Genomic DNA, 24,177 nt, shown 5'->3' with positions numbered 1-24,177 from the left:
CTGCGTAAAAATTTGTAAAAATTTATTTGACCAACTTTAGTCAAACTTCAACTTTTTCATTTTTAAAAATCTAATTTTTAATTCGGTTTATATAAATGATACTTAGGACAGGTGCCATATTGCAGAGTACCTCGGCCAGTGGTCAGTCGTCAGAGCTACTTAGCAACATAACTAATGATGGATAATTGTTCTTTAACAACGCAACTTTTTCGTTTGAAAATTACAGCAAAAAATTTGACGAAATACTGTATTATAATTTTATTTTATAATATCGAAGTTGCTTACGTATTTACACAAATATTGCCCTTGTATAGAAACCTTTTTTTCTATTCAGATTAGATACGACTTATATGTAATACTATAAATGGTGCATTCAAGTTGAGACCCGTAAACTTTTCATGTTTTTGTTGATTCCTCTTCCTCTTGCATTTCTTTGATATCGGTTTTGTTCATGAAATAATAAGTCGGCTGCCGCGATTTCTAAAAAAATATTGATAATTATCATCCGAAATATATCTTTTCGAGCGTTTCTCTTACCAAGTCTTTTTGTACTCTTCTTGCTCCTGCTTGTATCAATATATTACTCAATTGTTCCACCGAATGAACTCCCATAGCATAGTGTAGAGCGGTCCTTTCCAACTGTAATAATTAGCACCAATTTAGTTTTCAAAGTAATTTAAAATGTGCTTCTAGCTCTTGTGGTTTTGCATTCAAATTTTTAAATTTGTTATACATGTGCAGATTAATGCTTTTCTTGAAATAAATTTTAATGTAGTTTTTGAATTAAGAAAAGTAAATTAACGCATGCGGTGCAATCTAGCGGCGACGTTAATGTCAAGGTTTCAATTTGTAATTATTTAAATTGTACAATTTTCAACACTTTAAGAGTACATGGCACAAGTGAAAAGCTGAAAAACAGATTAAAATTCGACTTACATTATCGCCGGTGCGTAACGTTTCAGGATAATTTTTAGCGAGATAGCGCACGATGTCCTCGTGTTCGCGCAACACAGCGATGTGTAAAGAACAGCGGCCAGTGGTGTTTTTACCGAGTGCCAGTAGCCGAGCTCCGTCTCCATTGGTCTCCAGTAGTTCTCGTGTTTTCGCTCCGTCGCCGGCCCTGATAGCCTCGTGAACTTCATTTCTCAAGTCCTGCCAAAATTACATCGAATTATATTTATCAGCCGCTTGTGGTTCATTCGAGATGTAGGAATGTTCAATGCTCCAAAACTTACGGTATAATTTTTAATTGATTTTAGAAACTCTACTGTTGATTTATTGTCTTCTTCTTCGGCAATTTGTAGTATACCTTTACCATCGTCTTCCGCGTCTAATATATGGTCGTATCCTTCTAACAGCAATTCTACTAGCTTGTCTGTCTCACCTGCGACAAAATATTCAAAAAATTGATATTTTTTCGTTTGTTATTAGTTTAAGTGAGCAAATTGAATCAAAAGTAATTACCGCGTGCAGCTAGATAAATAACGAATTTATCGATTTCTTGGACATTCTCGGGATTCCCCGAAACTTCGGCGACGTCCCGACCCGTTCGGTAATGCGAGTCTCTGAAGGCAATGTTGATTTGAGTCTCTTGCAACATGTGATATAATCCGTCTTTCAAGTGGGAACGATTTGCCGCGAAGTGCAGAGGACTTTGACCATTTTCATCCTGAAATTTTTCGCAGTTCAATGTCAGCACCTTATTCTGCTTGACAAATGATCAGTAAATTGCCCAAAATCAATTACTTACCCGTTCCGTTTCTGAGAATAATGTATCCGGAGCATCCAAATCAGGACTTTGAGGATAACCATCATCGTTCTCGTCATTATTTTCTTGAATTTGAGCTTCTTCCTCTTCCTCCTCTTTATTTTCAGGAAGTATCAGTATGTTCGATTGCTGCTCGTAACGGTAAAGATAAAAATATTGTTGAATTGACTTTTCTAATAATTATGTAACGATTACACGATGTATTTTATTATACCTCATTGTTTTTGGCTTTATCGGCATTCGCAAAGTTGTAAAGATACAAGGCTAAATAAGTAACAGGATCTTTTGGCCGGTTAGTTGCTACTTCTGACAAACCTCTTAACAATGGATCACCTAAGGCTAGTAAAAGTAATCTCATTTAATATATACTTTTGTATTGTTTAATAATTATATTCACAAGTAAGTTATTAAACTTACAAGTTGCTAGGTAATGACCTTGCTCATCTTGGAAAATATTGATATCTGAAAAGTTGAAAAATCAAAATAGCTGTCAAGATTTTTAGAGGCGTTAAGAAGCAAAAAATAACAACATAAGCTTCACACGGTGCACAACGAATGAATAAAAATTTCAGAAATTCGTGGTAAGCAGTACAGAACTTCAAATTTATCCGGCAGATCACTAATGATACATGAATAAAACACTTTATTGGTAACATTGAAGTTGATAAGCTACAAAGAAAATGAAAAAATTTCTCAACCAAATAATTTTCAAAAGCTCTGAAAACAAATGGCACGACAATCACCAAATTTAAATTAAGTAAGTAATAAAATAACTCGCGTGCAGGCTCAATATGTCGTCAAAATATGCCATAGATAAGCTAAATAGTTTATGTTCATGAAAATATCATCTAATCAGACGTTCGAATTGAACGTTCATGCCAAAGTTGGTGAAAAAAAAATTGAACAATCGAAGAGGACATGATTAGAGCCCGCGTTAAACAATCTTAAAATCATTTTACGAATGCCACACTTCGACTGCAAACTGCAAACATCAAATTGGAAAGATATGTGCTGCGCCACATTTATTGATCAGTGATGGCATATGTTATGCAGTATACATGTTAAATATGTACGCTTATATTGTATATATATTTACTCGTTGTGCCAGTGACAATGAAGCGTGTCGACGTCGATAATTTGTCGCCATTAGTCAAAAAAATTTTCTTTATGATTTTGAAACATCAAGGAAAAATCCATCTCTTTCGTGGCTAAAGTTAATATTTATCATTTGCAAATATGTAGCACGAGAATCCGACCGAAAGATCAGAATAATTTTAAACAGCGAGAGCTCAATAAATTGATTTGTTTACTCGATTCGGTATACACGTACGAACTTGGATGTACGCACATGTGTACACGAGAGTCTGAAATAGGCGGCAAAGTATCGCATCGGTTCTGAGTCAAGAGCAACCATTATAGTATAAACGAAATAATCGAACCTCTTGTATTTGTCTGTGTGTAAAACAAGCGCGGAAGCTCAAAGTCTTATAATGGTCCGTGACGGCGACTCTTTGATTATACTCTCGAAATTAACAACAATTAGCTGCACACATCTTTCCAAAATGACGATGTTCTTCTTTATACACACATGCTCATATTTTCTGCAGTCTGATACATCAGCTTGACTCTCTTTCTCGTTTACAAATGGTATGCGCACGTGTGACACTTTTGCACGATATTGCGATAAATCGATTCTCTATATGTTTTTACATTTCTGGCTTAGCTCGTCGATCGATATCGACGTCGACGACAATTTACATAATTTAGTTTTATATACATTATCTATAAATTATATAATAATATAATGCATAATGCGACGCACAACAATAATATTTCAGTGAGTATTGCTAAATTAGAATATGTCAGTCTATTAGCAGATTATTCATCATATATTTACATATTTACAATGTACGTAGACTCAGAGCGAGAGCCGCATATAGGACAATCGATATATGCGGACGCTGCAACGACAGAGAAACGTGCAAATCGAACGAGATTCTCTCCGTCGAATGAAAAGTCAGTCTTAATAGAGAAAAAACGAGTCGGTGGCAAAGGAGTTGGCGGTGCGCTCGTCGAGGGCGTAGGACGCGTATCAGGGCCTGACGCTCCTCGCGCCAGACGTGCGTCGCCGCTTGAACAGATTGGCAATGACGGTGGCTATGCTGGTCGAGCTGTTCAGAGCTAGCTCCTTCTCCAACATCAGGATATTTATGACGGCCCGCTCGAAGTCCTGGTACGTCTGCAGCTCTCCGATCGACAGGCTCTGCTGATTGCCCAGTCGAACCGTGTCTTTGCGCAGGGTCGGATGGATTCTGAGGCCCCGAACGACGCAGAGCTGCTTCAGCTCTTCAGGGTCCTTGGACAGGCCCGGCAGTTTGACGATTATGTCGAAGCGCAGCGTGTTGCCCAGGGCGCACGGCCTCGAGGTCAAGAAGCCGAGCTTCCGGTGCTGCTTGAAGTTGAAGTTGCGATCGAGCACGCAGACGACCCGGGCCAGACGCACGTAAGCTCGTCCCATGTGGGCCGGCCTCGACTCGCTGCTGCAGCTGATGATCCTCAGATGATCCTGCACGTTTATCCAGACGGCCAGGTCGCAGGCCGACGTGACGTAGACGCCTCGGCCGTAGGGCCAGTGCTTGCCGTGCAGTCTGCGCTCGTCGCTGTTCTCCGTCTCGGTGATGGGCAGGAGCAGGCCCGTGGCCGCAAGACGGCCCCTCACCTCGTTGTACGGGTCGAGGAGCTCGCTGAGGGTGTAGTAGGTGCCAGCCTCGTCCTCGCTCGAGCCCTCGGCCAGGATGTTGCTCAGTTCGTTGGCCATGAGGGCGCCGGTGACGATGCGCTCGGTGTCCTCGAGCTCCTTGATGCGCATCGTCAGGGGCAGCTGGTGATCGGCCAGGTTGCGCGTGCACTCGACCACGCCGGCCATCACGTACTTGCCGCTCGGGTCGATGTCGCGCGCCTCCAGGTAATCGATCGTGTCCTGGAGGCTCTTCTCGCCGGCGCGGCTCGCCTGGATGAAGGACGAGCGCTGCTGGAGCTGCTGCTGGGCCGACTCGTCCTCCTGGAAGAAGCGCGACTTGGGCTGGTTCGGCAGCTCGCCCGTCACCGTCACGCAGTGCAGGTCGCGTATCAGCGGGTCCAGCAGCTCCGCGAACACTACGTAGCTCTCGAAGTCCGGCGCCACGACGTTACCCGTGAAATCTTCGTCGTACGACGTGGCTGACATTCTGACAAGGCGCATTCGTTATTTTTCAACTTTTACTCTCTTACTATCCCCAACTCGATATATATAAGATCGCGCCTCAAACTTTTCTCCCGATGCTTCGATTCTTTTTTTTTTCTTTTTTTTTTAAGCACCATTGATATTGGTAATTTTTCATCTCACTTACAACGACTGAACGTATTACGACTTGCGCACTTGTTGACTTTTTTTATTGATCGGAATTCCAATGGAATAATAATGTTTTCGAATGTAAATATTGCATGAAAAAAGCAGATGCAAAATTTTTAACTAATAAGTCAAAAAGCTTCAAACTCAGCACACTCTAAATCGACAAAAATTCACTTTAGCATGTTTTTAATCTGCGCATTAAATCAGCTAATGCACTATAAAATATGTAGCACCACGCAGATTTCAAAATAAAGTTACCGTTCGGCATTTGACATTTTGAAACTTGGATTTTACACAATGCGAACATAAACGTCAATTTGAAATCTACGCACATAAGCAGCGCAAAGCAAAAAGCCAACAAAGCACTGTATCATCTTTATAATTAAAAATTTACTGAAAAAATAGTGTGTCAGTAAAGTCCGTTTAGCGTTACGAATAGACAGCGTCCCGATCGGCTTGAAATACAAAATCAAACGAAGTTGGTGCGAGAGTCATTGGTTTTTAATTGAGAGCCCGAGCTAAGCGAGATTTTGCGAGGATTTTCGTGGATATGAAATGTAAGGCATTCGAACCTCCGTTCGCGCACGTTCGAATTGGCAGTCTGTTCGAGGCTGTTGCTGCTGCTGGCGTAGGCGTTGCTGTACTTTTTCAAAGCGGGCCAAATGACGTCAAATAGATTGTGATCCATGCAGGTAACGCGGTGCTTGATCGCTTCGAAGACCGAACGTCTCAAACAACGGCCTAGTAGCGTACCGGCTTTCGAGATGCTGCCGCTGGTGCTCCCGCTGCCGCCGCTGGGCGTCGTCGGCACCGAGCTGCGCCTCTGGGCCGAGGAGCTCTGGCCTCCTCCTCCTCCACCCAAGCCGCCACCGCCGCTGCTGGTCAGCAGACGGAAGCAGCGCTCCAGCGTCACCAGGGTCTCGAGCTCGCTCACGTCGCGACGGGCCGATGACTTGTCGCCCTGGCCGTTGACACCTTTCACTGCTCGTGCGTGCGCAATGTATGCCGCAGCACAACGATTGGCCCAGAATTTAGTTATACCGATCGAGCTTACACGTACTCGCACACATATTCTCTTTCTCTCACACACACACACACACATCACACGCGCAGCCGATTTATACGACTGCGTACAGCGACGAGGCATTACTTTTGGCATTTTGCAGCATCGTCGCGATAAATTAAGTATATCATAAGTACGGTGAAAATGACTGAGACGCACGAATGAGAGCAAATACAAGTAACACAACTATATGCTATTATATGAGCAATTCTTTAAATAAAACGCATTTTTTGAGGTAGAATCGCGGCAAATTTTTTTTTCAACCTACGCGGATACGGACCCCCGGGAAATGTTTTTGGGGGTCCTAGGAACATGTAACCACGTAGGAACCATTGAAATTTCAATAGTGCTTATTTTTAGAGCTACTTATGTGATTTAGGGCCGAAAAATCATGTTTTCTCGTAAATACGGCTAATTACTCAATTTCTAAGTCGCTGAAAAAGTATCAAAACTCATCTAAAAAAAATAACTGACTGCTGTGTTCAATAGGAAATTTTCTCAGCTTCCCAATGGTGGTGTCAGATTTGCCGATAAGTCGCACATTCACCGAGAAAATCGCCATCAAACATGCCAAGCTAAATATCTCGAAAAACTCGGTACGGAAAAAGTGATCTTTGATGCCTATTTTTGATTTTTTCTGTTGGAAATGAGATTTTTCGGAAAATCTGACTGCACCATGAGAAAGCTGAGGAAATTTTCTATCGAAAGAATATCTTCATTTATTTTTTGAGTCGAATTACAATGTTATACATGGGAATTTCTTTTACTTTGTTCCCTGTTTTCTGTTTCCGAGCTGATTCAGCGCGGTTGCGAGGTTTTCGGCTCGCTACAATCAAAACTAGCTCGTAATTCCACTGAAAAAATGAATCAAGATATGTTTTCGATTGGAAATTTCCTCAGCTTTCTCATAGCGTATTCAGATTTTTCGATAAATTTCATTTTCACGAGGAAAAATCGAAATTAAACCTCAAAGATCACTTTTTCCGTACCGAGTTTTTCGAGATATTTAGCTTGGCATGTTTGATGGCGATTTTCTCGGTGAATGTGCGACTTATCGGCAAATCTGACACCACCATTGGAAAGCTGAGAAAATTTCCTATTGAACACAGCAGTCAGTTATTTTTTTTAGATGAGTTTTGATACTTTTTCAGCGACTTAGAAATTGAGTAATTAGCTGTATTTACGAGAAAACATGATTTTTCGGCCCTAAATCACAAAAGTAGCTCTGAAAATAAGCACTATTGAAATTTCAATGGTTCCTACGTGGTTACATGTTCCTAGGACCCCCAAAAACATTTCCCGGGGGTCCGTATCCGCGTAGGTTGAAAAAAAAATTTGCCGCGATTCTACCTCAAAAAATGCGTTTTATTTAAAGAACTGCTCATATACCGGTTGTATTTCGTCGACTGGATATTATGGACAATAATGGATTTTCACTACGACAAACCGTGCCGGCTAAGATGCTCATTTTCATAGCAGTGTTGAGGAGGCTTAAGGCCCCCCGGATATGGTGCACCCAACAAAACAAATTTTTATTTGCACGATCTTACATGACAAACCTTTATGCTTTACTTAGAGACTGAGAAAAAATTATTTATCGAAATTTCATACTTTTTTATCAATTGTCTACTGTCATTTGCGTAGACCAAAATTAACGCTTGCAATCGCTACCTTACTATACTACAGAGCTTTATTTCTTCTCGCAAAAAGCTTCAGACTGAAACGAACATTATTAAGAATTGAATCATCGATTTCGAACTTTTTCTCTATTTCTACTTTTGCTTATGTCAAGTTACAAAATTAAAAAAAAAATCTATATCAACGTAATCAATAAAAAAGTATTGAACGTTCACAATAATTTCTTCTCCAAATGATATACAACTGCTGCGAACGAAACTTTATCAATTTTATATAAAAATAAGCGTTTTTTTAATATTTAAAAAACAAGCAAAATGAAAATGTACTTTATCGTTTAAGCCCGTCATTGCTTAATACGCGCTCGAATAGGAACAATTGACAAAAAATATTTTAGAACTCAATAAATATCGCGGAATTTCACGAAAAAAATTAATTTTACAAAAACGTAAATCAAAACAGATAAAATGTAGCGATGAATATGTTTTGATAATGCTCGAAAATACCTTTGTCGACAAGCATTTCGTCGGCGAGCGATTCTTTGGCGCCAAAATCGCGAAGCAATTGTTTGTGAGACAAGTCATCTTGATTCTCCTTATAAAAATCAGCTTTTTGGCCAAACTAGTGAAATCAACAGAGTATCAATTAATTGATGCACTTGAAAAATTTGGAATTAAGCTCAAACTTTTCACTGGTACTAACGTTATCCTGTACTAATGGATTAGCGCCTAAATGCAGCAGCAAATTATAATAATGGCCATTATCCGCTAAAGTGGCGGCATAATGCAATGGAGTCCGACCATCGAGATCGAGAGCATGAGCAGTCTCGGGAAACCTTCCCGCCAGATATCTACAATGAAATTTATTTTTATTAATTACGAATTAGTCGAAGGCCAAATTACACATTCTATTATGATTTGACAGTATGATTTACCTGACAATAGGTGTATGACCAAATATAACAGCAACGTGAAGAGGGGTGGCTCCATGAGGAGATGATGGATCTTTAGCAATAGCAAATTTACGCCTGTCCAGAGATATTTGTAAATCTTTGAGATTTCCTTCTCTAGATGCTTTATGAACCGCGGCAATTTTGGCCTTGAACACGAAATATGAATTTGAAATGTTATAAATTTTTATCGCACAGCATGAAACAATCAATGATAATAATTTAATAATCAAGCAAAAAAATGGTGTGCATGTTGGGTAAATACAAAAAGTAGTTCAATGCCCGTTCATTGATGATAAACACATTAAGGTGACTGGCTCTTTCTTGCACGGACTATGAATCATTAATTCATGACAATCGATAAAAGCGCTCAGTCGCAATAAGTTGAAAAGCGACTTTTTTCCAACCAGATAAAACGACACGATAAAAAGCCCGGCTGCGCACGTGGTAAAATCAATAGCGAAGAACTACTTTGTCTAGTGCGACACACGGAGGAAGCTCATACGCATGTATAACAGGTTGGAAATGACACAAACCATGTAAGCAGGAACATTGTCGATGAAGGCTTGCAGCTCGGGGTTGCTCGACTGTCTGCCGATGAGTCGATGGCCCTCGCCAGTCAAAACTATTGCCGCTAGCTGCTCCATCGTGCCGTTTTCCAAAAGTTCCTCGGTCTCTTCGTCCGCGGCATCTTCGGTTTCGGCGGTTTCTTCGCGCTGATTATCCTCTTCCTCTTGTTTTTCCTCTACGGCACTCTACACAAACGTTATTCTACATCGATGAAAACCAATTTTTACCCTCTAATTGTGTGTTTTATACAATTGTTGATTATATTCACATTGATGCAGAAAATTCGACATAACAAGACAACCAAACGTATAAATAACACTTATATATTTCCTTCAACTGTTCTCAGGTAGAGTTTTTCATAAATGAGAGAAATTCTAGTTTGAAATAACAATTAGTGGCATTGGACTTGAGAAAATTGTGAAAATCAAACATTTTTGCAAGAAGCTACGATTAGAAATTTACAAATAACTAGATTTCTGAGAGTGCCAAATGCGCGTCGAGACGACTTGTGTTTTGATGAAGAGCGGAAAGCGATAAACATCCGACGTCGGCGCGTTTCCAATGTGTATTATTTTATATCGTGTAGAGTACACCTGCTGGACTCACGCCACTGTCCGCTAGCTGCACGCGATTGTACAAATTTTTTTTCTCCCACGCGCATCGCTTGTCCGTACACGTACGGAAATCAACGAGGCGCGTTCGAAGCGAAAAATCGATCCTTATAACTGACAGCGTTTTGCGGCTCGATATATTCTGCTAAATAAATGCATGCATACAGATAATTGTGTGTACTGCAATTGTGTGTAAGACAAAGTGTGTGTACTATATCGATCCAGGCCAGGTGTTTTTTTACTCGCGTTGAGTTTTCCTGGTGTTATTGTTAAAAATTGAACAAATATTTCATTCAAAGTTGGTCAAACAACCGATCTTAATAATTCCGTTACTAAAAATTATTATTGAATGTTTAATGTGCATTCCTGTCTAGTGGGGGTTCTCGTAATGCTCTGTAAAATTTTCATTTAAAATACAAATTAATCCAAATTACTTAGTTCAAGAACATATCCATATTTTAGTAACATTTACTTAATTACTGTTACCGAGTTCACAAGTGTTTAAAATTTACTTGCATCTAACACTAAATAATGAGTATTCATCGTGATAGATTTCAAAATCTAATTCAGACCGTTTAATTTTAGCTAATGTTAAGAAAAACTATGTAATTAAAAATGTGAGTGTATAGTTTATACTAATAAAGTGTACTTGATGCTGGAGTTAAATTGTGCGACATTCATATAAGTCATAACATATAAGCTTAAGATTATGGTGCTAGCTATTTTTATTCATCTTCTAACAAATTATAGTTTCAACCGTTACTCTTACACCTATTTTGTAGAAACTCGACAGCTGTAACAGTCAAGATTGTCGATAAAACGTGGCTTCCTTTGCAATTTATGCTAAACTTACTGCCACACAATTGATGTACAGATATTTATGAATGATAATGTATTGAATTAAAAACGAAATGATTAGATTATTACGACATATAAACAAAAATTTCGATAACTTAAGCAAGACGAAATTGATCTAGGAAATTTCACTAACAATTTGATAACACAGTACTATGAAATAATAACTGTTGATGCAAAAAATTGATTATAATAATCAAAAAAGAATGTGAACGTGAACGCTATGCTCTAAATAATATAAAAAAATTCAATAGATATGCGTTCAATCAATTTTAAGGAAACCGTTGCAGCAACTATTGTTGCTCATAAAAGAAAACAATAACACTTAATTAGAAAGAAATTGAGCTTTATGTCTGACCTGCTCCTCGTTGTTTGGTGTATTAGCAACGCCAGAATCAGTAGCTTCTTCCTCAGTTTCTTTTTGTTCTTCATTTTCAGCTGGTTTTTCATCAGCTTTTGCAGTTTGATTATCGCCTTCTGGAACATTAGCATCAGAATTTTCGACTTGATCTACGTTTTCATCTGGCGGAGAAGAGTGTTCTCCGTCATTATCTATGACAGATACAGGCTCATTTGAAACATTTTCAGAATTTATTTCAACTGCTTCATCTTGAGAAGCTATCGCTTGCTCTTCGCCTTGAGAATTAATCTCTTCCTCCTCTCCATTTTGATGAGTAATCTCTTCCTCATCATTATTTTTATTAACTTGTATATCAACTTGCTCATTTTCTTCGTTACCTTCGTTAACACTTTGTTCTGCATTTGATTCTTCATTTTTTTCGGTGGTCTCCTCTTCAGCCGTCCCCTCTTCAGCAGTCCCCTCTTCAGCAGCCCCCTCTTCACCGGCCCCTTCTTCAGCAGCTTCTTCTTTAGCAGCCTCTTCTTCAGCAGACCCTTCATCATTATTTTCAGCTTCATTTTCTGTTGTTTGCCCCTCGTCTTCAACATCCTTATCTTTAATATCTCCTGTTTGTTCTTCTTCAACAGCTAAAGCCTCCTCTTCACCGATAACTAATTCTTCATCTTGATCTTCCACTTCTTCGCTTCCGACAGCTTCTGCAACCTCTTCACCTTCCTCAGTTGCCTCGTTGAATTCATTTTCATCGGGAGATTTTTCTTCTTCTAAATTATCTGTAGCAGGTTCGGCATTTTCGTTATTTTCATTACTTTCTGTTTCGTTATTGTTATTATCACTAGCCGGATCAGTATCAGCCACTTCTTCTTCTTCTTTTTCTTCCTCTTCTTCTTCTACATGAGTTTTGTTTTTTACTCCTTCCTCAGATTCTTCCAAGTTGGAATTTTCCTTATCGTCGTCTGGAGTTTCAATCTGTTTATATTTTTTAATGCAATGAGTATTAAATTCAAGTATTAATTATAAAATAATTGCTTTGAATTTTTCGTCTTTCGTTATAATTAATAAGTTTAGCTTCGTAATTTATTCATACCTCGGAAACTGGTGCCAAATAAGAGAAATTACAGCATAAAATAGTGTATTACATGTAGAAAAGTAAAAATCAAAATGCTTGAGTACATTGGCTTACTTACAAGCATGTAGTCTGAAACATTATTTTTTACTTCCTGCGACACACATACTACTTTAAGTGAATTTTCTTGCAGAGAGTAACATTTTTAACTTTAATCCAAGCGTCAAATATGTTACTTTCGCCTGAGATGGCACGAAAATACTTTTTAACTCATAACATTATTCATTTTTATTGACACATTTTATCGACAATCCACTAAACAACCCTATAATGAATTGAATCACTATCATCGTTTAAACCGTACGAATTTCCTAATTAAGCTTAAAACTAGTCCGCAAACTTAACAAAAATAAAGTTTAAAAATAATAAATATTAAAAATGAATAAATTTCTTTGAAATAATACATGAATTAGGTCTATACATATTCTAATGTGAAAATTGTATTATCATTTATTTACAATTGCTCAATTATGAAAGTATTAATCAACGTCTACTTATTCATTGCACGAATGTATAAATTATATTTAATTGTAATGAATTAATGTTAATGTCATGGTAAAAATGAATAAGATTACTGTAGTGCCTCTTGAAATTTAAGGTTGGTGATCAATTTGATATAATAAAATGATTACAACCATGTAATTCTTTAACTGATTTAAAATTTGTTACTGTAAGTCATATCAACAGTATTGAATAACAAATTGCTTGAAAGACAAAAAACTCTGCAACTTAAATAATGTCGGAGCGTGATATTGAATAAGATAACGTATTATTTATATACGTGTTTTGAAAAGAAAATTCAAAGCGGATATTCAAATTTTAGAAACCGTGATAGTATTTTATCATTGATGTCAAAAAAATTAAACAGAAAATGAAACATGTATAGTTCCGCGGGGTGACCATTGACGAAAAGCATTATTTTAATTCCACAATCATGCAACTACAATAAATTATAAGACCAAATTTAAAAAGTCTCATTGTTTCTTATAAATTAGCTTCTACGACTTTTCTAAAGCAAGAAAAGCAATGAAATGTTATCAAGTTTGAATTATTAGTAAAGCTAAATTGATTTTAAATCAAAATGCGTCTCACGTATACTTCATTCATGCAATAGACTCTCATGAATAAGCATGTAAACAAATATAGTAAATCTAGAATTGTAGATTTTTTCATGGTTTAAAATCATTATTTTTATGTAAATATTTGCAATACAATGAAAGCTTTATGGGTTGTTTTATGAAACAGACACTAATTAAAAGTTAGCTTGTATATAACGCTATGTTAAAATGAAGTAGCCTGCTATACTTTGTGAACAAGTTCAAAGCATCATGAAATATTGACACATTATCAAACTAAGTTAAAATACTAATTACAATTTTAATTTTTGAAAAATGCCACAATTTTTACCTTAACATCAAAAGATATTGAAAGTCATTTTATTCCTGTTCACGAGAGTACATGAATCCTTAAGTTATTTAAATTCAAAATGTTAATATTAGTTAAAATGAACTTTTCAAATTAGATTATTAGAACGTCTCATAAATTTACAACCAAAAGTGATTCCAAAAAAGAGAAAAAATTAAGGTTTTCTTAAAAACTATAATCCATTCATTCAACAATTTCATGAAAATTTTCTTGACATAAAAAGTACATTTGTTTTTCATTTACTTTAGAAATTTTCTTAAAAGAGACGCCAGACTTGAGATAAAAATTTCAATCCCATTTTGTGAAACTATTCTAAAATATTTTTCAAATAGGTGTCAAAATTTATTTCGATATTTTTTAGAAGGTCGTATAGTCTTTTAGATAAATATTCAGCAGAAATATCAGAAAGTTGGATTGAAATTTTGATTATTAGGTTGACTTCGCTGTCCCTTTAAATGTATATCACGTATTTTCACCACGTATACAACATCTCATATGACATCAATAAGCTGGAAGCGCTTTGTGCTTGAAGATCAATGCTTGAAAAAATTGATACATCATTTCAACAAAATTATATACTATAATTGACAGATTCTATTTTTAAATATATTTTTCTAAATTTTTTCTAAATTGTAAAGCTTTACATTTTATAAAATAGGAAGCGAGAAGATATATTATGAATTAAAGTTAATCGATACTAAAAAAGCTTAAAGCTTGCAATAGTATAGTAATTAGATTGATTAGAGTAGGTAAAATTTCAAAGTTAAAGAAATGAGAATTCATTAAAATCTAATTGAGAAGAAAGAACGAGACTTTTTGGTGGGAGCGCGTCACTTCTCCATCGCGATGAACAGTAATGAGGCGAGCCTCATCGCGTCGAACGTGTACCTCCGGAGTGATGAGTTCGTCGGTAATTTTGGCCGACTCGGCGCTACCGAACGCGCTATCCTCTTCTGTATTGTTATTGTGACTGGTCGAATGCTTCAATCGACCGCTTGGCAATTGAATGTGCGTCTGCTCGATAAGACGCCAATCGAAATTTTTCGGCCCTGTACCTGATGAGCGCGGAGCTTCGGGCACCATGACCAAGTTGGACATGTCCAAATCAGCTGGACGGTTCTTGTACGAGCCAGCTGTTTTATGTTTCTGTGACATTTAGTGTGATTTGAGCAGTTTTGTTCGAGTAACTCGTGTATCACCAACAAAGCAGATCGTCGAAGTGTAAAAAGTAATAATTCGTAATCAGTTTGAAAAACTTACGTTATCAATTTTATTTTCGTCGGCTCCATATTCCACGAGAAGATCATACATCACGCCACCATCTCTGCAAACGGCTGCATAATGCAACGGTGTTCTGCCGTCAACGTCCTGAGCATTTACGATCGATGGGTATCTATCTAGAATTTCCTTAGCCAGCTCCAAGTAACCCAGACCAGCAGCCTAAAATAAATAAAATTAAATGAAAAATATTGCGTTTTATCGGGTCTAGTGCATATGTCAGTATACAAACCTTATGGAGAACGTTGAGCCCGTTCGTATCTTTAGCACACAATATTATCGGTGAGACTGGCTCATCTAGTTTTTTTCGAAAGCCATCAATGTCATTTTTTATTACAGCCGCGTGAAGATCTTTGATGGTACCCTAGATTATAAAAGCATTAAGTGTAAAATTTGCAATCAAAAACAAATTAATGGAAATGTAGATTGAATACCTGAATGAAGGGAACAGCTTCGAGGAAACGACGAACACGGACGTTATTGCTCGTTTCGCAACGCAATTTGGCTCCATGACCTTCCCAAAGCACGTGCTGCAGCTTTCCAATGTCGCGATTGTGAATCCATATTCTTATGTTCGACGGTTTAATGTCGAGAGCTATGAAGAAATAATTATTATCACGAACTCAAATCAATATCTTGAGGCTAATGATTTTTCTTTGCGATGAGTTTGGAAAATAATTTTTTGAGGAAAAGTTTATAAAATATCCTTGGATGAAGAAGGGTAATATTAAGTTTGCTTCCAAGAATAATTCAAGTAAACCGCTAAGTTCATACGAACGTACAAAGTTTACGTATAGATGAAAAATAGTCTAAGAAATGGCTTATAAGTTAATTACATACAACATTATAGGTCAGGGAAGCTTTATACGTATCGCGTACAAATAATGATTCTACTTCTAATGATAATTTTCGTTCGAATAACTTATTTCTTCTTTGGATTAATGCCATTTTAGTTTAGCCCTAATGACCAAAAATATCAATGACTTAAAAAATACTAATTGGTAATACTTGAATGAAAACGAATAATTTAATTGTGTATTGACGAAAAAGCGTTCAAAAAATGTCGAATGCGTAAATTGCAATTGCGAAAAATTACTAAAAATAGCGATGATCATTCAGTTATAAACAAATGATATGTGAATAATCGTATGATTGAGATGGCTTTTCCGAAAATTAAAAGAGAAAAACAGAAAGTATGCGACGTACCGTTAAGATCCTTTCGTCGCCTACCCATAGTGTCTGGTGACTGATCGAGTTTCGCGCGTCGTACCTTATCGAGCAGCTGGCGCGCAATCGCGAATCGGTACTGGAGACTCGTTCAGCGAAGCGAGGGTGCATCGCCTACGGCTAGCTACGACGAACACGCGCCTCGCATCTGTGTACTTAGCTATGTCTATTTATGAGCGAACTACTTGAAAGGTACACAGCCCGCAGCGTCTCAAGAAACGCGAAGTGCGTGAAACGCAGAGGGTGCTAAGCACTCTTTAATGGCCACTCGTCATCTTGAGCAAATTTGCCTTCGAATGCTTCCGGAAATGTGTTTACCCTTTTTGCTTCCTGAAAGCTCGCTGCTGCACGCAAAATTTCGACTCGTTGCCCTTACACGCGCGCGTTGTAGAATCTTTTTTCACAATTCGATTCTTTGTTTATGTCTGCACGCGCGCACAATCATATTATTTTGACCTCTGCGCGTATTAGACCTTCTAAAACGCAAACACGCATTTACTAAGTGAAAAATAATGATTTGTTGACTATTTTTGGATGCGTGACTTTTATTTTGAAAACCAATAACAATTTTTCCGATATAATCAATTTCCATTGCGGACTCGAAGAAACATAGGAAATAAAACAAATGTATTCTATGATTTTGATGAAATTTTCTTTTCCAATCTTTTTTCAAAACTCAAAAATTTAACTTCACTGAGATACAGCTAAACGTTTCAGACATTTGAATTAATTTTTGCATACTTATGTGTGATTTAAGCAGTTGTGTCTCATTAGATAGTGAACATTTTAAAATTTTTTAAAAATATTTGGAGAGCAGAGAAAAAAGTTGCCGAAGTTTTCTTCAATTTTTAAATTCTTTTGAACTCATATCGAATAAGATGATAAAAGACAATTTCTATATCTTATGTTTGAAATTAGCTACTTAAAACAGCACATTTTACTCTACAGATTGAAGATTTAAGAATGAAAAAATAATTCCCGGAAAAATCTAAAAGGCCAAGTCCAGGTGTACTTTGCGCTTGGAAAAACCTCGGCACTGTACAATCCACAGAGAACACGATGGTCAACCAAATCGTCGTGAAAAGGTCTTATACACGTCGAGCGTTATGATACATGTGTACGTAGTCGAAGCTAAAGAGTAAAGACAGTTTTAAAAATTCACGTATGCTCGTGTTCGGGGAATCGATAAAAACTTACTGCACCGGCCGAATGAAAAACGCTGACACGGACGGTAAGTATGTGTTTCAAGGATGGCTGCTCTACGGCAACGAAACGACGTTGTTTTTGTTATAATAATACACAACTTTATTGTGTATGGTTACATGTAAAATTCGTTCGAATTCATTCAATTTTAAAAAAACGTCAAGCTCTAGCGAATCGCACCAACAAAAAAGCTCGATAAAGCGGCGCTGGTAATGTCAAAAATGTCGAATGGGGAGGTGCAAAGATCAAAGATAGCTTACGCGAGTGAACGAATCGGACCTTTTTTGTTGTTGTCGAAAGCATGAATATTTGCATTTTTCACTGGAATACTCACTGCCGGCCCACTTGGAGTTGTCCTTGAAGCGTAGCCTCTTGCTGGGCATCCTCTCGGGATCGGGTAGCTCGATTTCCGAGCCGTGCTGCAGGTAGTAAGCGGCCGGATTGTTGCGCCTGTCGCAGATGCTCGAGTCGCAGCCCGCGTCGACCAGCAGATCCCAGACGACTTCGGAATCGCGACAGGCCGCGCAGTAGTGTAAAGCCGTTCTGCCCTCCTGGTGCGTGTACGCAAGTATGAGCAGCGGTCAGTGAGCAGCAGCAGCAGCAATAGCAGCAGTGCAGGTGCAAGCATATAAACAATCCAAGAGACCGTTAATAAATTCAGCTGCGTTCTTTTGTACGCATGCCGATTGATGGGCAGCTCGCCTATGTATAACCTGCACACCGGACGCAGCCTTATTCTATTAGTTATCTTAAGGTCGATACTTTCGCGAATACGTTCTATATTTTGCAATCTACCCACTGACTATTGATTTTTTGTCCAAATGTTTATACAATTCGAAACGTCTTTTTACAACGGTCACTTATCAACTGAATTCCGCGCTTTTTCACGCTAGCCAAAATCCTTATTTATTCAAAAAGTTCAACACTTTAACCATTGTTACAAGCAAAACGAATACCGACCTTGCAAGTGATAAGAAAATTGTTCTAAAGTAACGTAAGTATAGCGATTGTTCTTCCAAGTTAAAATCGATTGAACTTTTTTGAAATTCCTTGAACCCGGCATTTAATTTTAAACTTTAGAGCAAACATTCAACATAATGATGATTAAAAACCTTTCATTCTTTTTCAATGTACTGCATTTACTAAATTTGTTAATGAACTTCAATTGAGAATAAAAAATACTAATTAAAAAATAGTACCCGATCTCTTTGTTCGACCGTCGCAGGATAATTTTCAATGATCCATTCGAGGACGTTCTGATGGTCATAGTAAACAGCCTTATGAATTAACGGTGTACCGGCAGAATCCTTGGCAATGACGAGCTTCTTTTTTGGCTCCCCATCGACCAGTCTTTGAACTTCAGATAGCGATCCACGAACAACAGCATCGTGAATCTGAGATATTTTTGTCTAAAACATCAAAAACAGACGAGGATTGGTACTTTGAAAATATTCGTTCGATGCAAACTGAAACATCACGAATAGAAAACAAAAATTGATACTCACCAAGTAACTCGGTAGCCCTTTTAAAAATACTCTCGTTCTGAGGTCGGGTGAACTTTCACCCAGCAGTCGTGTTCCCCTTCCTTCGAGGACAACATTTTCCAATTTATCGAGTTCTCCGCGACTTAGCCAATGTCTCAGATTCGATGCAGTCATCTGCGACCCTATTAAAGTCAGAAATGTATCACAACTACTCTATGGATTCGAAAACCTAAATGATTTTCTTCTGTAATCTGCTGCTATTTGAAAGAAATGTCATCATTTTATTCTGTATAAAATACCTCGAGGAACAATTTTTCTCCGATAAACATATCGATCGAAGCTTGGGGGTCTCTTCTTATTGATATTTTGAGGCATAACTCAAGCCCGAACCCAATCACACACATCACAAATCGCCGAAAGGGGCCAACTCTGCGATGGTACGTCTCGCGTTTAGGAAAGCCGAGAAACTGCATCGACGACAAACTTGGCCCGGATCATTTGAATCAGAAAATTCGCACGAGTTACGGCGGTGATGGTCGTTTCTGAAGCGAGAGTATAGCAGGAGCAGGATAAAACGTTTTCGACGCACTGATTCCAGCGGAAAAAATGTCTGCAGCAGCGACGACTATTACGGGCTCGAGCAAATATGACACAAGCGATGGATTCATCGATACGTACACACTCGTACGAGACGTGCAGGTGTATTTTTATATATATAAATACACGAGATGGCTTTGGCGGTGTGGAAAAAGGCGGACAACGTGTGTCCGTCTGTGTACACGAACGGAGCACGAAGCTGGCGGCTATTACGAGCTGCAATCGATATTTTGTCCTTTCTTCTCGTCCATACTTGATTTTCTATATGCTAACTCCTTCACGCTAAGCGGCTTATTTGTTGCATATCACATTTGATGGGAATCGCCCGACGATCGTGAATAATAAACCAGGCCATTCATTATTCATTTAGCCGGCGTAATTCATGGGCTGCGTGCTTGCGCGCCCACGACACGAGGGAAGTCGCTCGCTCGCGCAACAACCGCGCGTCTCGGCAGCCCTTCCGCACGTAGAGCAAAAAAATCTAAGTTGTATAAAGTACGCCACACAAGGACGCGTTGGGCGAGCGATTCAATTTTCAAACGAGCTCACTTAGTGCCCTGCCGCATATCCGAAGGCTCATCGAACTTGATCGCGTTTTTGCGAACCAAGAAACCCAAGTTTTTACAAGTAATAGCTCCAGTAAGTAATCGATTCATAAAAAATATATTAAAATGCACCATAATCATCTTGCAGTATCATATTATAGATAATTTCATTCCACGATTTAGCATAAAAAATTGACGTATTTATCACCAATTTAATAATTAAAATTGATTCAAAGTGAAGGTCTCAATTGATGCTTAAATGTTATACTCTACTTCTGATATTGAAAGAACAAAATAAAAATAATTGGAACCGAACACAAATTAAGTAAAATGAAAAAAAGGTCAGATGAAATCAAGGCAGTCCATTTCTTATTTATTAAAGCGTTCGGCTCTGATGATAATCGTATAGATGAATAGAATACAATGACGCACACGCAACTTACTCAGGGGATCGTATCGACTTAATACTCGCGTCAAGTTTAACAGAAAATAGTTCGACAAGTATTATCGAAGATGATCTAGATTAATCATGAATTGTAACAGCTTTTCTCAACTTTTTTCGTACGCGTCGGTAATCCGCCAAATGATAATTTCGCTCGTGAAAATCCCGAACACCTTGACAGATACACGCGTTAAAGCTTGGAAATAGTCTTCCACTGACTGTTTTATTACTCAAGAAAATTTAAAGGCTTTGACGCTGCGATGGTCGATCGGCAATTACGAGTGACCCAAGTAACGAGTCTTGCGTTTATTTTTACGCTAATCACATGACTGTCGATCTGAAAAGTTCAACTAAGCCTGTCATTATAAGCTAAAGGTATATAGTATGTGACAACTACATTGTCTTCAAGACTAATTTGTTTCTATACTTTCTATATTTCGTCACGAAGGTAATTCAACAATGCTTAAAAAGAAAGCTCGCGAGCTACTGATTGGTGGCAAAATCCGTGATGTTTTTCATTATTTGGAGCTGACAACTGTATCTAACTTCATTATGTTCGAAAAAGACGAAAATAAATTTCCATCGATCTGTTCTCATTGAATACGGGCTACGATGACACATTACGAAGTAGTAGTTGCTGCAGTGACATAGTTTACTTAAACGGTTGTAACATCGATACTGTAAAATACGTTCAACAATACATTCAATATTAATGGACCTGCCGACCACATACGACAACATAATGATAGAAGAGATACTAACGTTTGAGTTATTTTGGAATTTTTTTCCAATAACATGGGCACGAATAATAAAGAGTTCTAGGAATTGCAGTAGTACATTTTCACGTTTTTAAAGTTTTTGAATCCTTTGGGGTTCAACTTTCTCAAAGGGTTAAGGTTTATTTCCATGACATTTGAATATTTTTAAATTTATGAAAAAACACTTGCCTAAACAGAATGGGGATAAAAAATCCTAGCTTAATTTGAGAAAATCTTGAATTTGGATTTATTTCCCCCGAAGACATCAATATATATTGTTTTAGTCTCTAATAACGAACTTTATTTTGTGTGACTGAATAAAACAATACGTAGAAAATATATCAAAGTTAAGGTAATACATTTTTTGGTATTTTCATTAAATACTTTTAAAATAAAGTGTATTATAAGAGAACAACTAAATGAAGATGCTTGATAAACATCCTGTACATGTTTAAAACCAGTATTCAAAAATTTCATTCCTACTTTTACTTTAGCCTCCTTTTGACTTTTTGGATATCAAAGTTTCCTTAGATATAGCTTAATCAAAATTTTGATCTGAAAATTTAAAGAATTCGTACTTATAAATCCGTTGACCAAATATTTAATTAATGAATACTCAAAAATCAATTTTAATAAATATTAGCGAAGAGTCAAAAAATGTCAAACTTTTATCAATAATATTACCTAAACCTCACTTATGTCTGAATGTGAATACAAATGAAACAATACTTCATCATATAAAACATTGCTTTAGAATATTTAACGGAAACATAAAGCAACAATAGAAAAATTTTTTCAAGAGATACCAAAAGCACGGTAAAAATTACAAGTTTTTAAACATATTTTCAGGAATTTTTATCGAACATTTTTATTAAACGTCAAGTTAGTGCTTTCTTCAAGTTATTCTTTTGTATAATTGTAAATAAGTTAGGTGACAATGAAAAAATGTATACTTACGGATATTCAATGACTAGCTATGAAATGAGAATTTCTCATGATCAAATAAGAAACGGTGAGGGAATTGGCGAGGAAATATAAAGTCCGATTCAATCACCATAAACAATTGACAGGGAAAATGAAATTTCCTCAAAACTGTCAACGAAGCACGCGACGCGCACGAAGACTTCGACGGGAAGCTCCGATGCCGAACTATACGCCGAGCGACTGCAGTAACTTTGCCAGAGCTTTATACATATGGGCTGCGTACGCGTCGCGCGGCTCATACACGATATACGTACATCTTATAGCTATATGTAAGTATGTACGGGATATTTCGTATTGATGTCTATAGCCCTCGTCGCGAAAGAAAGAGAAAGAAGGAGCTGGGCTGTTGGGTACGTGTGGCTCGCGCCACTGGCGCATGTAACGCATAAGAGATACATTTTTAAGTGGCGTATCGGCCAGTTAGATCCATAACATCCGTCTTCTTCCATACGTATGGTGGAGGCGAATGGGCAAAGCAACCAGTTGCACTCGCGGCCAGCTTGATGCATCGAGCAAGAGTAATTGGCTGGTTTTATGAGTTCAGACGTTCGAGTTGCGACTATAAGATGCACCGGACACGAAGGCGTTTTGCCCTCCCGCATTGATATCGATCATTGCGCTCGTTTTGTCATACACGTATTTCTGTACACCTGCACCTGACGCGTCGAACGTCCGAGGCATATAATATGGGCTACATATGTTGTGGGTATATGTACTCGATAATACGAAAAGCAGTTCGCTATCGGTGCAATGACACTGCAGCTTCGGTGCTTTATGCAATGCCACATAGGGTTTAATATTACACGTAATACATGCTCTCGATTTTAGCAGATCGCGCGTGCCTAGGGCCTGCAATGTCGAGCTTTCTTTTGCAGTAAAGAGAAGCTTCTTTTTTTAACCGTTGCTAATATAATAGCCTGAAAATTAAATGACGAAATGTTTAAAAAAATTACCGCTCATATGCTTCGTTCGTTTCAAAGGCTCCGTCAAAGTTGAGCAATTGTGCTGAATAATCAAATGAACCAAAAAAATATTGCTTCGTCAATGAAGAAGCTGACGATTCTTTTTGACTTGAGTTTTCAGTTTCCATTAACGGCTTTGAGCACCCACTTGTAAAATATGTCTCATTTAATTCTATCCCTGAGTATCGTTTTTCTCCTTTGTCGAGCTAGTTTTAGTGGTCAGTTTGTTCTTGCACTCTTTATATTATTTTAATAAAAATTATCGTATTTTTTCGTAGATGCCATAAGACCAGATCTCAGCTGCGTTGGGCGACCCCACGCAAACGTCACTCTGACTGCTTACTATCCCGACTTCATGAGCGAAGATGAATCTGACTACTTAGATTCAAGAGGGAAAAAGTTACGAACGCTGCAAGTGAGTTTATGGCTTAATCATTATTACAAAGGGTCCGTTTTCTTGCGAATGCTAAATTTTAATATTTTTCAGGAATTCTTGGACGGAAGAGCATCGTTTGTTACGGTTGCGATGGATGAAGTGTTTCGATTAAAATATGGCTCGGTAGTTTGTATTCCAGAATTAAATGAGCATTTCGGAAAAATGATTCCATTACAAGTAAGTACTTATTTTGATAAAAAATTTCATTCAAATCTTTATCCAAAATATTTGGCATTAAATGAATTCATTATTTTCAATTTTAGGTAAGAGATCACGGGCCAAATTTAATAGGAAAGGGCTTCTCGAGATTGGATATATGCGTCAGAAGTGAAGCTGATAGTTATGATACAGCAGTAAATCGTATGGTTACTCTGTATACTACAGTATAGGAAATAATAATACAATTCATTTTAAATAAAAACTTACATTTATTGCTTTAAATGGTGGTGTTCCATCATGCACATATAACTTGTAATTGACTAATAGCCACAAGACAATTGATAATTGAAA

General features: G+C 37.6%; 2 protein-coding genes across 7 annotated transcripts; one reads left to right on the top strand and one right to left on the bottom strand.

Moving 5' to 3' along the window:
• Positions 1 to 10: 10 nt before the first annotated feature.
• Positions 11 to 22,418, bottom strand: LOC106653520. Of its 5 annotated transcripts, XM_014372990.2 has the most exons (22): positions 19,243 to 19,547; positions 18,965 to 19,125; positions 18,659 to 18,868; positions 17,794 to 18,010; positions 15,464 to 15,624; positions 15,262 to 15,393; positions 15,012 to 15,191; positions 14,640 to 14,897; positions 11,201 to 12,169; positions 9,343 to 9,561; positions 8,792 to 8,955; positions 8,560 to 8,707; positions 8,364 to 8,478; positions 5,913 to 6,140; positions 2,186 to 2,230; positions 1,983 to 2,107; positions 1,751 to 1,897; positions 1,465 to 1,669; positions 1,236 to 1,384; positions 937 to 1,152; positions 538 to 639; positions 11 to 480 (listed from the first exon to the last, which is right to left on the bottom strand). In XM_014372990.2, the coding sequence occupies exons 1-22, from the start codon at positions 19,316 to 19,318 to the stop codon at positions 397 to 399; spliced, it is 4,311 nt and encodes a 1,436-aa protein (XP_014228476.2). In that variant the 5' UTR covers positions 19,319 to 19,547; the 3' UTR covers positions 11 to 396. The 5 variants fall into 5 exon arrangements, with proteins under 5 accessions (XP_014228476.2, XP_023315550.1, XP_023315540.1 ...); XM_023459782.1 differs by lacking the exon at positions 5,913 to 6,140 and having other exon boundaries at positions 19,243 to 19,546; XM_023459772.1 differs by lacking the exons at positions 11 to 480; positions 538 to 639; positions 937 to 1,152; ... (3 more) ...; positions 1,983 to 2,107; positions 19,243 to 19,547 and adding exons at positions 3,674 to 4,995; positions 22,243 to 22,418 and having other exon boundaries at positions 2,213 to 2,230; positions 5,732 to 6,140.
• On the top strand, positions 22,361 to 24,177 carry LOC106653521. Of its 2 annotated transcripts, none has more exons than XM_023459798.1 (4): positions 22,361 to 22,538; positions 23,510 to 23,646; positions 23,719 to 23,844; positions 23,931 to 24,177. In XM_023459798.1, the coding sequence occupies exons 1-4, from the start codon at positions 22,361 to 22,363 to the stop codon at positions 24,054 to 24,056; spliced, it is 567 nt and encodes a 188-aa protein (XP_023315566.1). In that variant the 3' UTR covers positions 24,057 to 24,177. The 2 variants fall into 2 exon arrangements, with proteins under 2 accessions (XP_023315566.1, XP_014228480.1); XM_014372994.2 differs by lacking the exon at positions 22,361 to 22,538 and adding an exon at positions 23,363 to 23,449.

Source organism: Trichogramma pretiosum, unplaced genomic scaffold (genome assembly GCF_000599845.2).
Source record: "Trichogramma pretiosum strain Unisexual culture from Peru unplaced genomic scaffold, Tpre_2.0 scaffold60, whole genome shotgun sequence".
Lineage (NCBI taxonomy): Eukaryota > Metazoa > Arthropoda > Insecta > Hymenoptera > Trichogrammatidae > Trichogramma > Trichogramma pretiosum.
Note: the sequence above shows the minus strand (reverse complement) of the source record. Positions and strands in the feature narration are given on the sequence as shown.

Bases quoted from the DNA above. Each gene is read 5' to 3' on its own strand.
- LOC106653520 (XM_023459770.1), bottom strand. From the start codon at position 19,318: ATGCCTCAAAATATCAATAAGAAGAGACCCCCAAGCTTCGATCGATAT. The intron at 15,192-15,261 runs GTTTGTATACTG...TATTTATTTTAG, and splicing joins GGCTCAACGTTCTCCATAAG to GCTGCTGGTCTGGGTTACTT. The intron at 14,898-15,011 runs GTAAGTTTTTCA...TAAATGTCACAG, and splicing joins ACGAAAATAAAATTGATAAC to AAACATAAAACAGCTGGCTC.
- LOC106653521 (XM_023459798.1), top strand. From the start codon at position 22,361: ATGAAATTTCCTCAAAACTGTCAACGAAGCACGCGACGCGCACGAAGA. The intron at 23,647-23,718 runs GTGAGTTTATGG...AATATTTTTCAG, and splicing joins AAAAGTTACGAACGCTGCAA to GAATTCTTGGACGGAAGAGC. The intron at 23,845-23,930 runs GTAAGTACTTAT...TTTCAATTTTAG, and splicing joins GAAAAATGATTCCATTACAA to GTAAGAGATCACGGGCCAAA.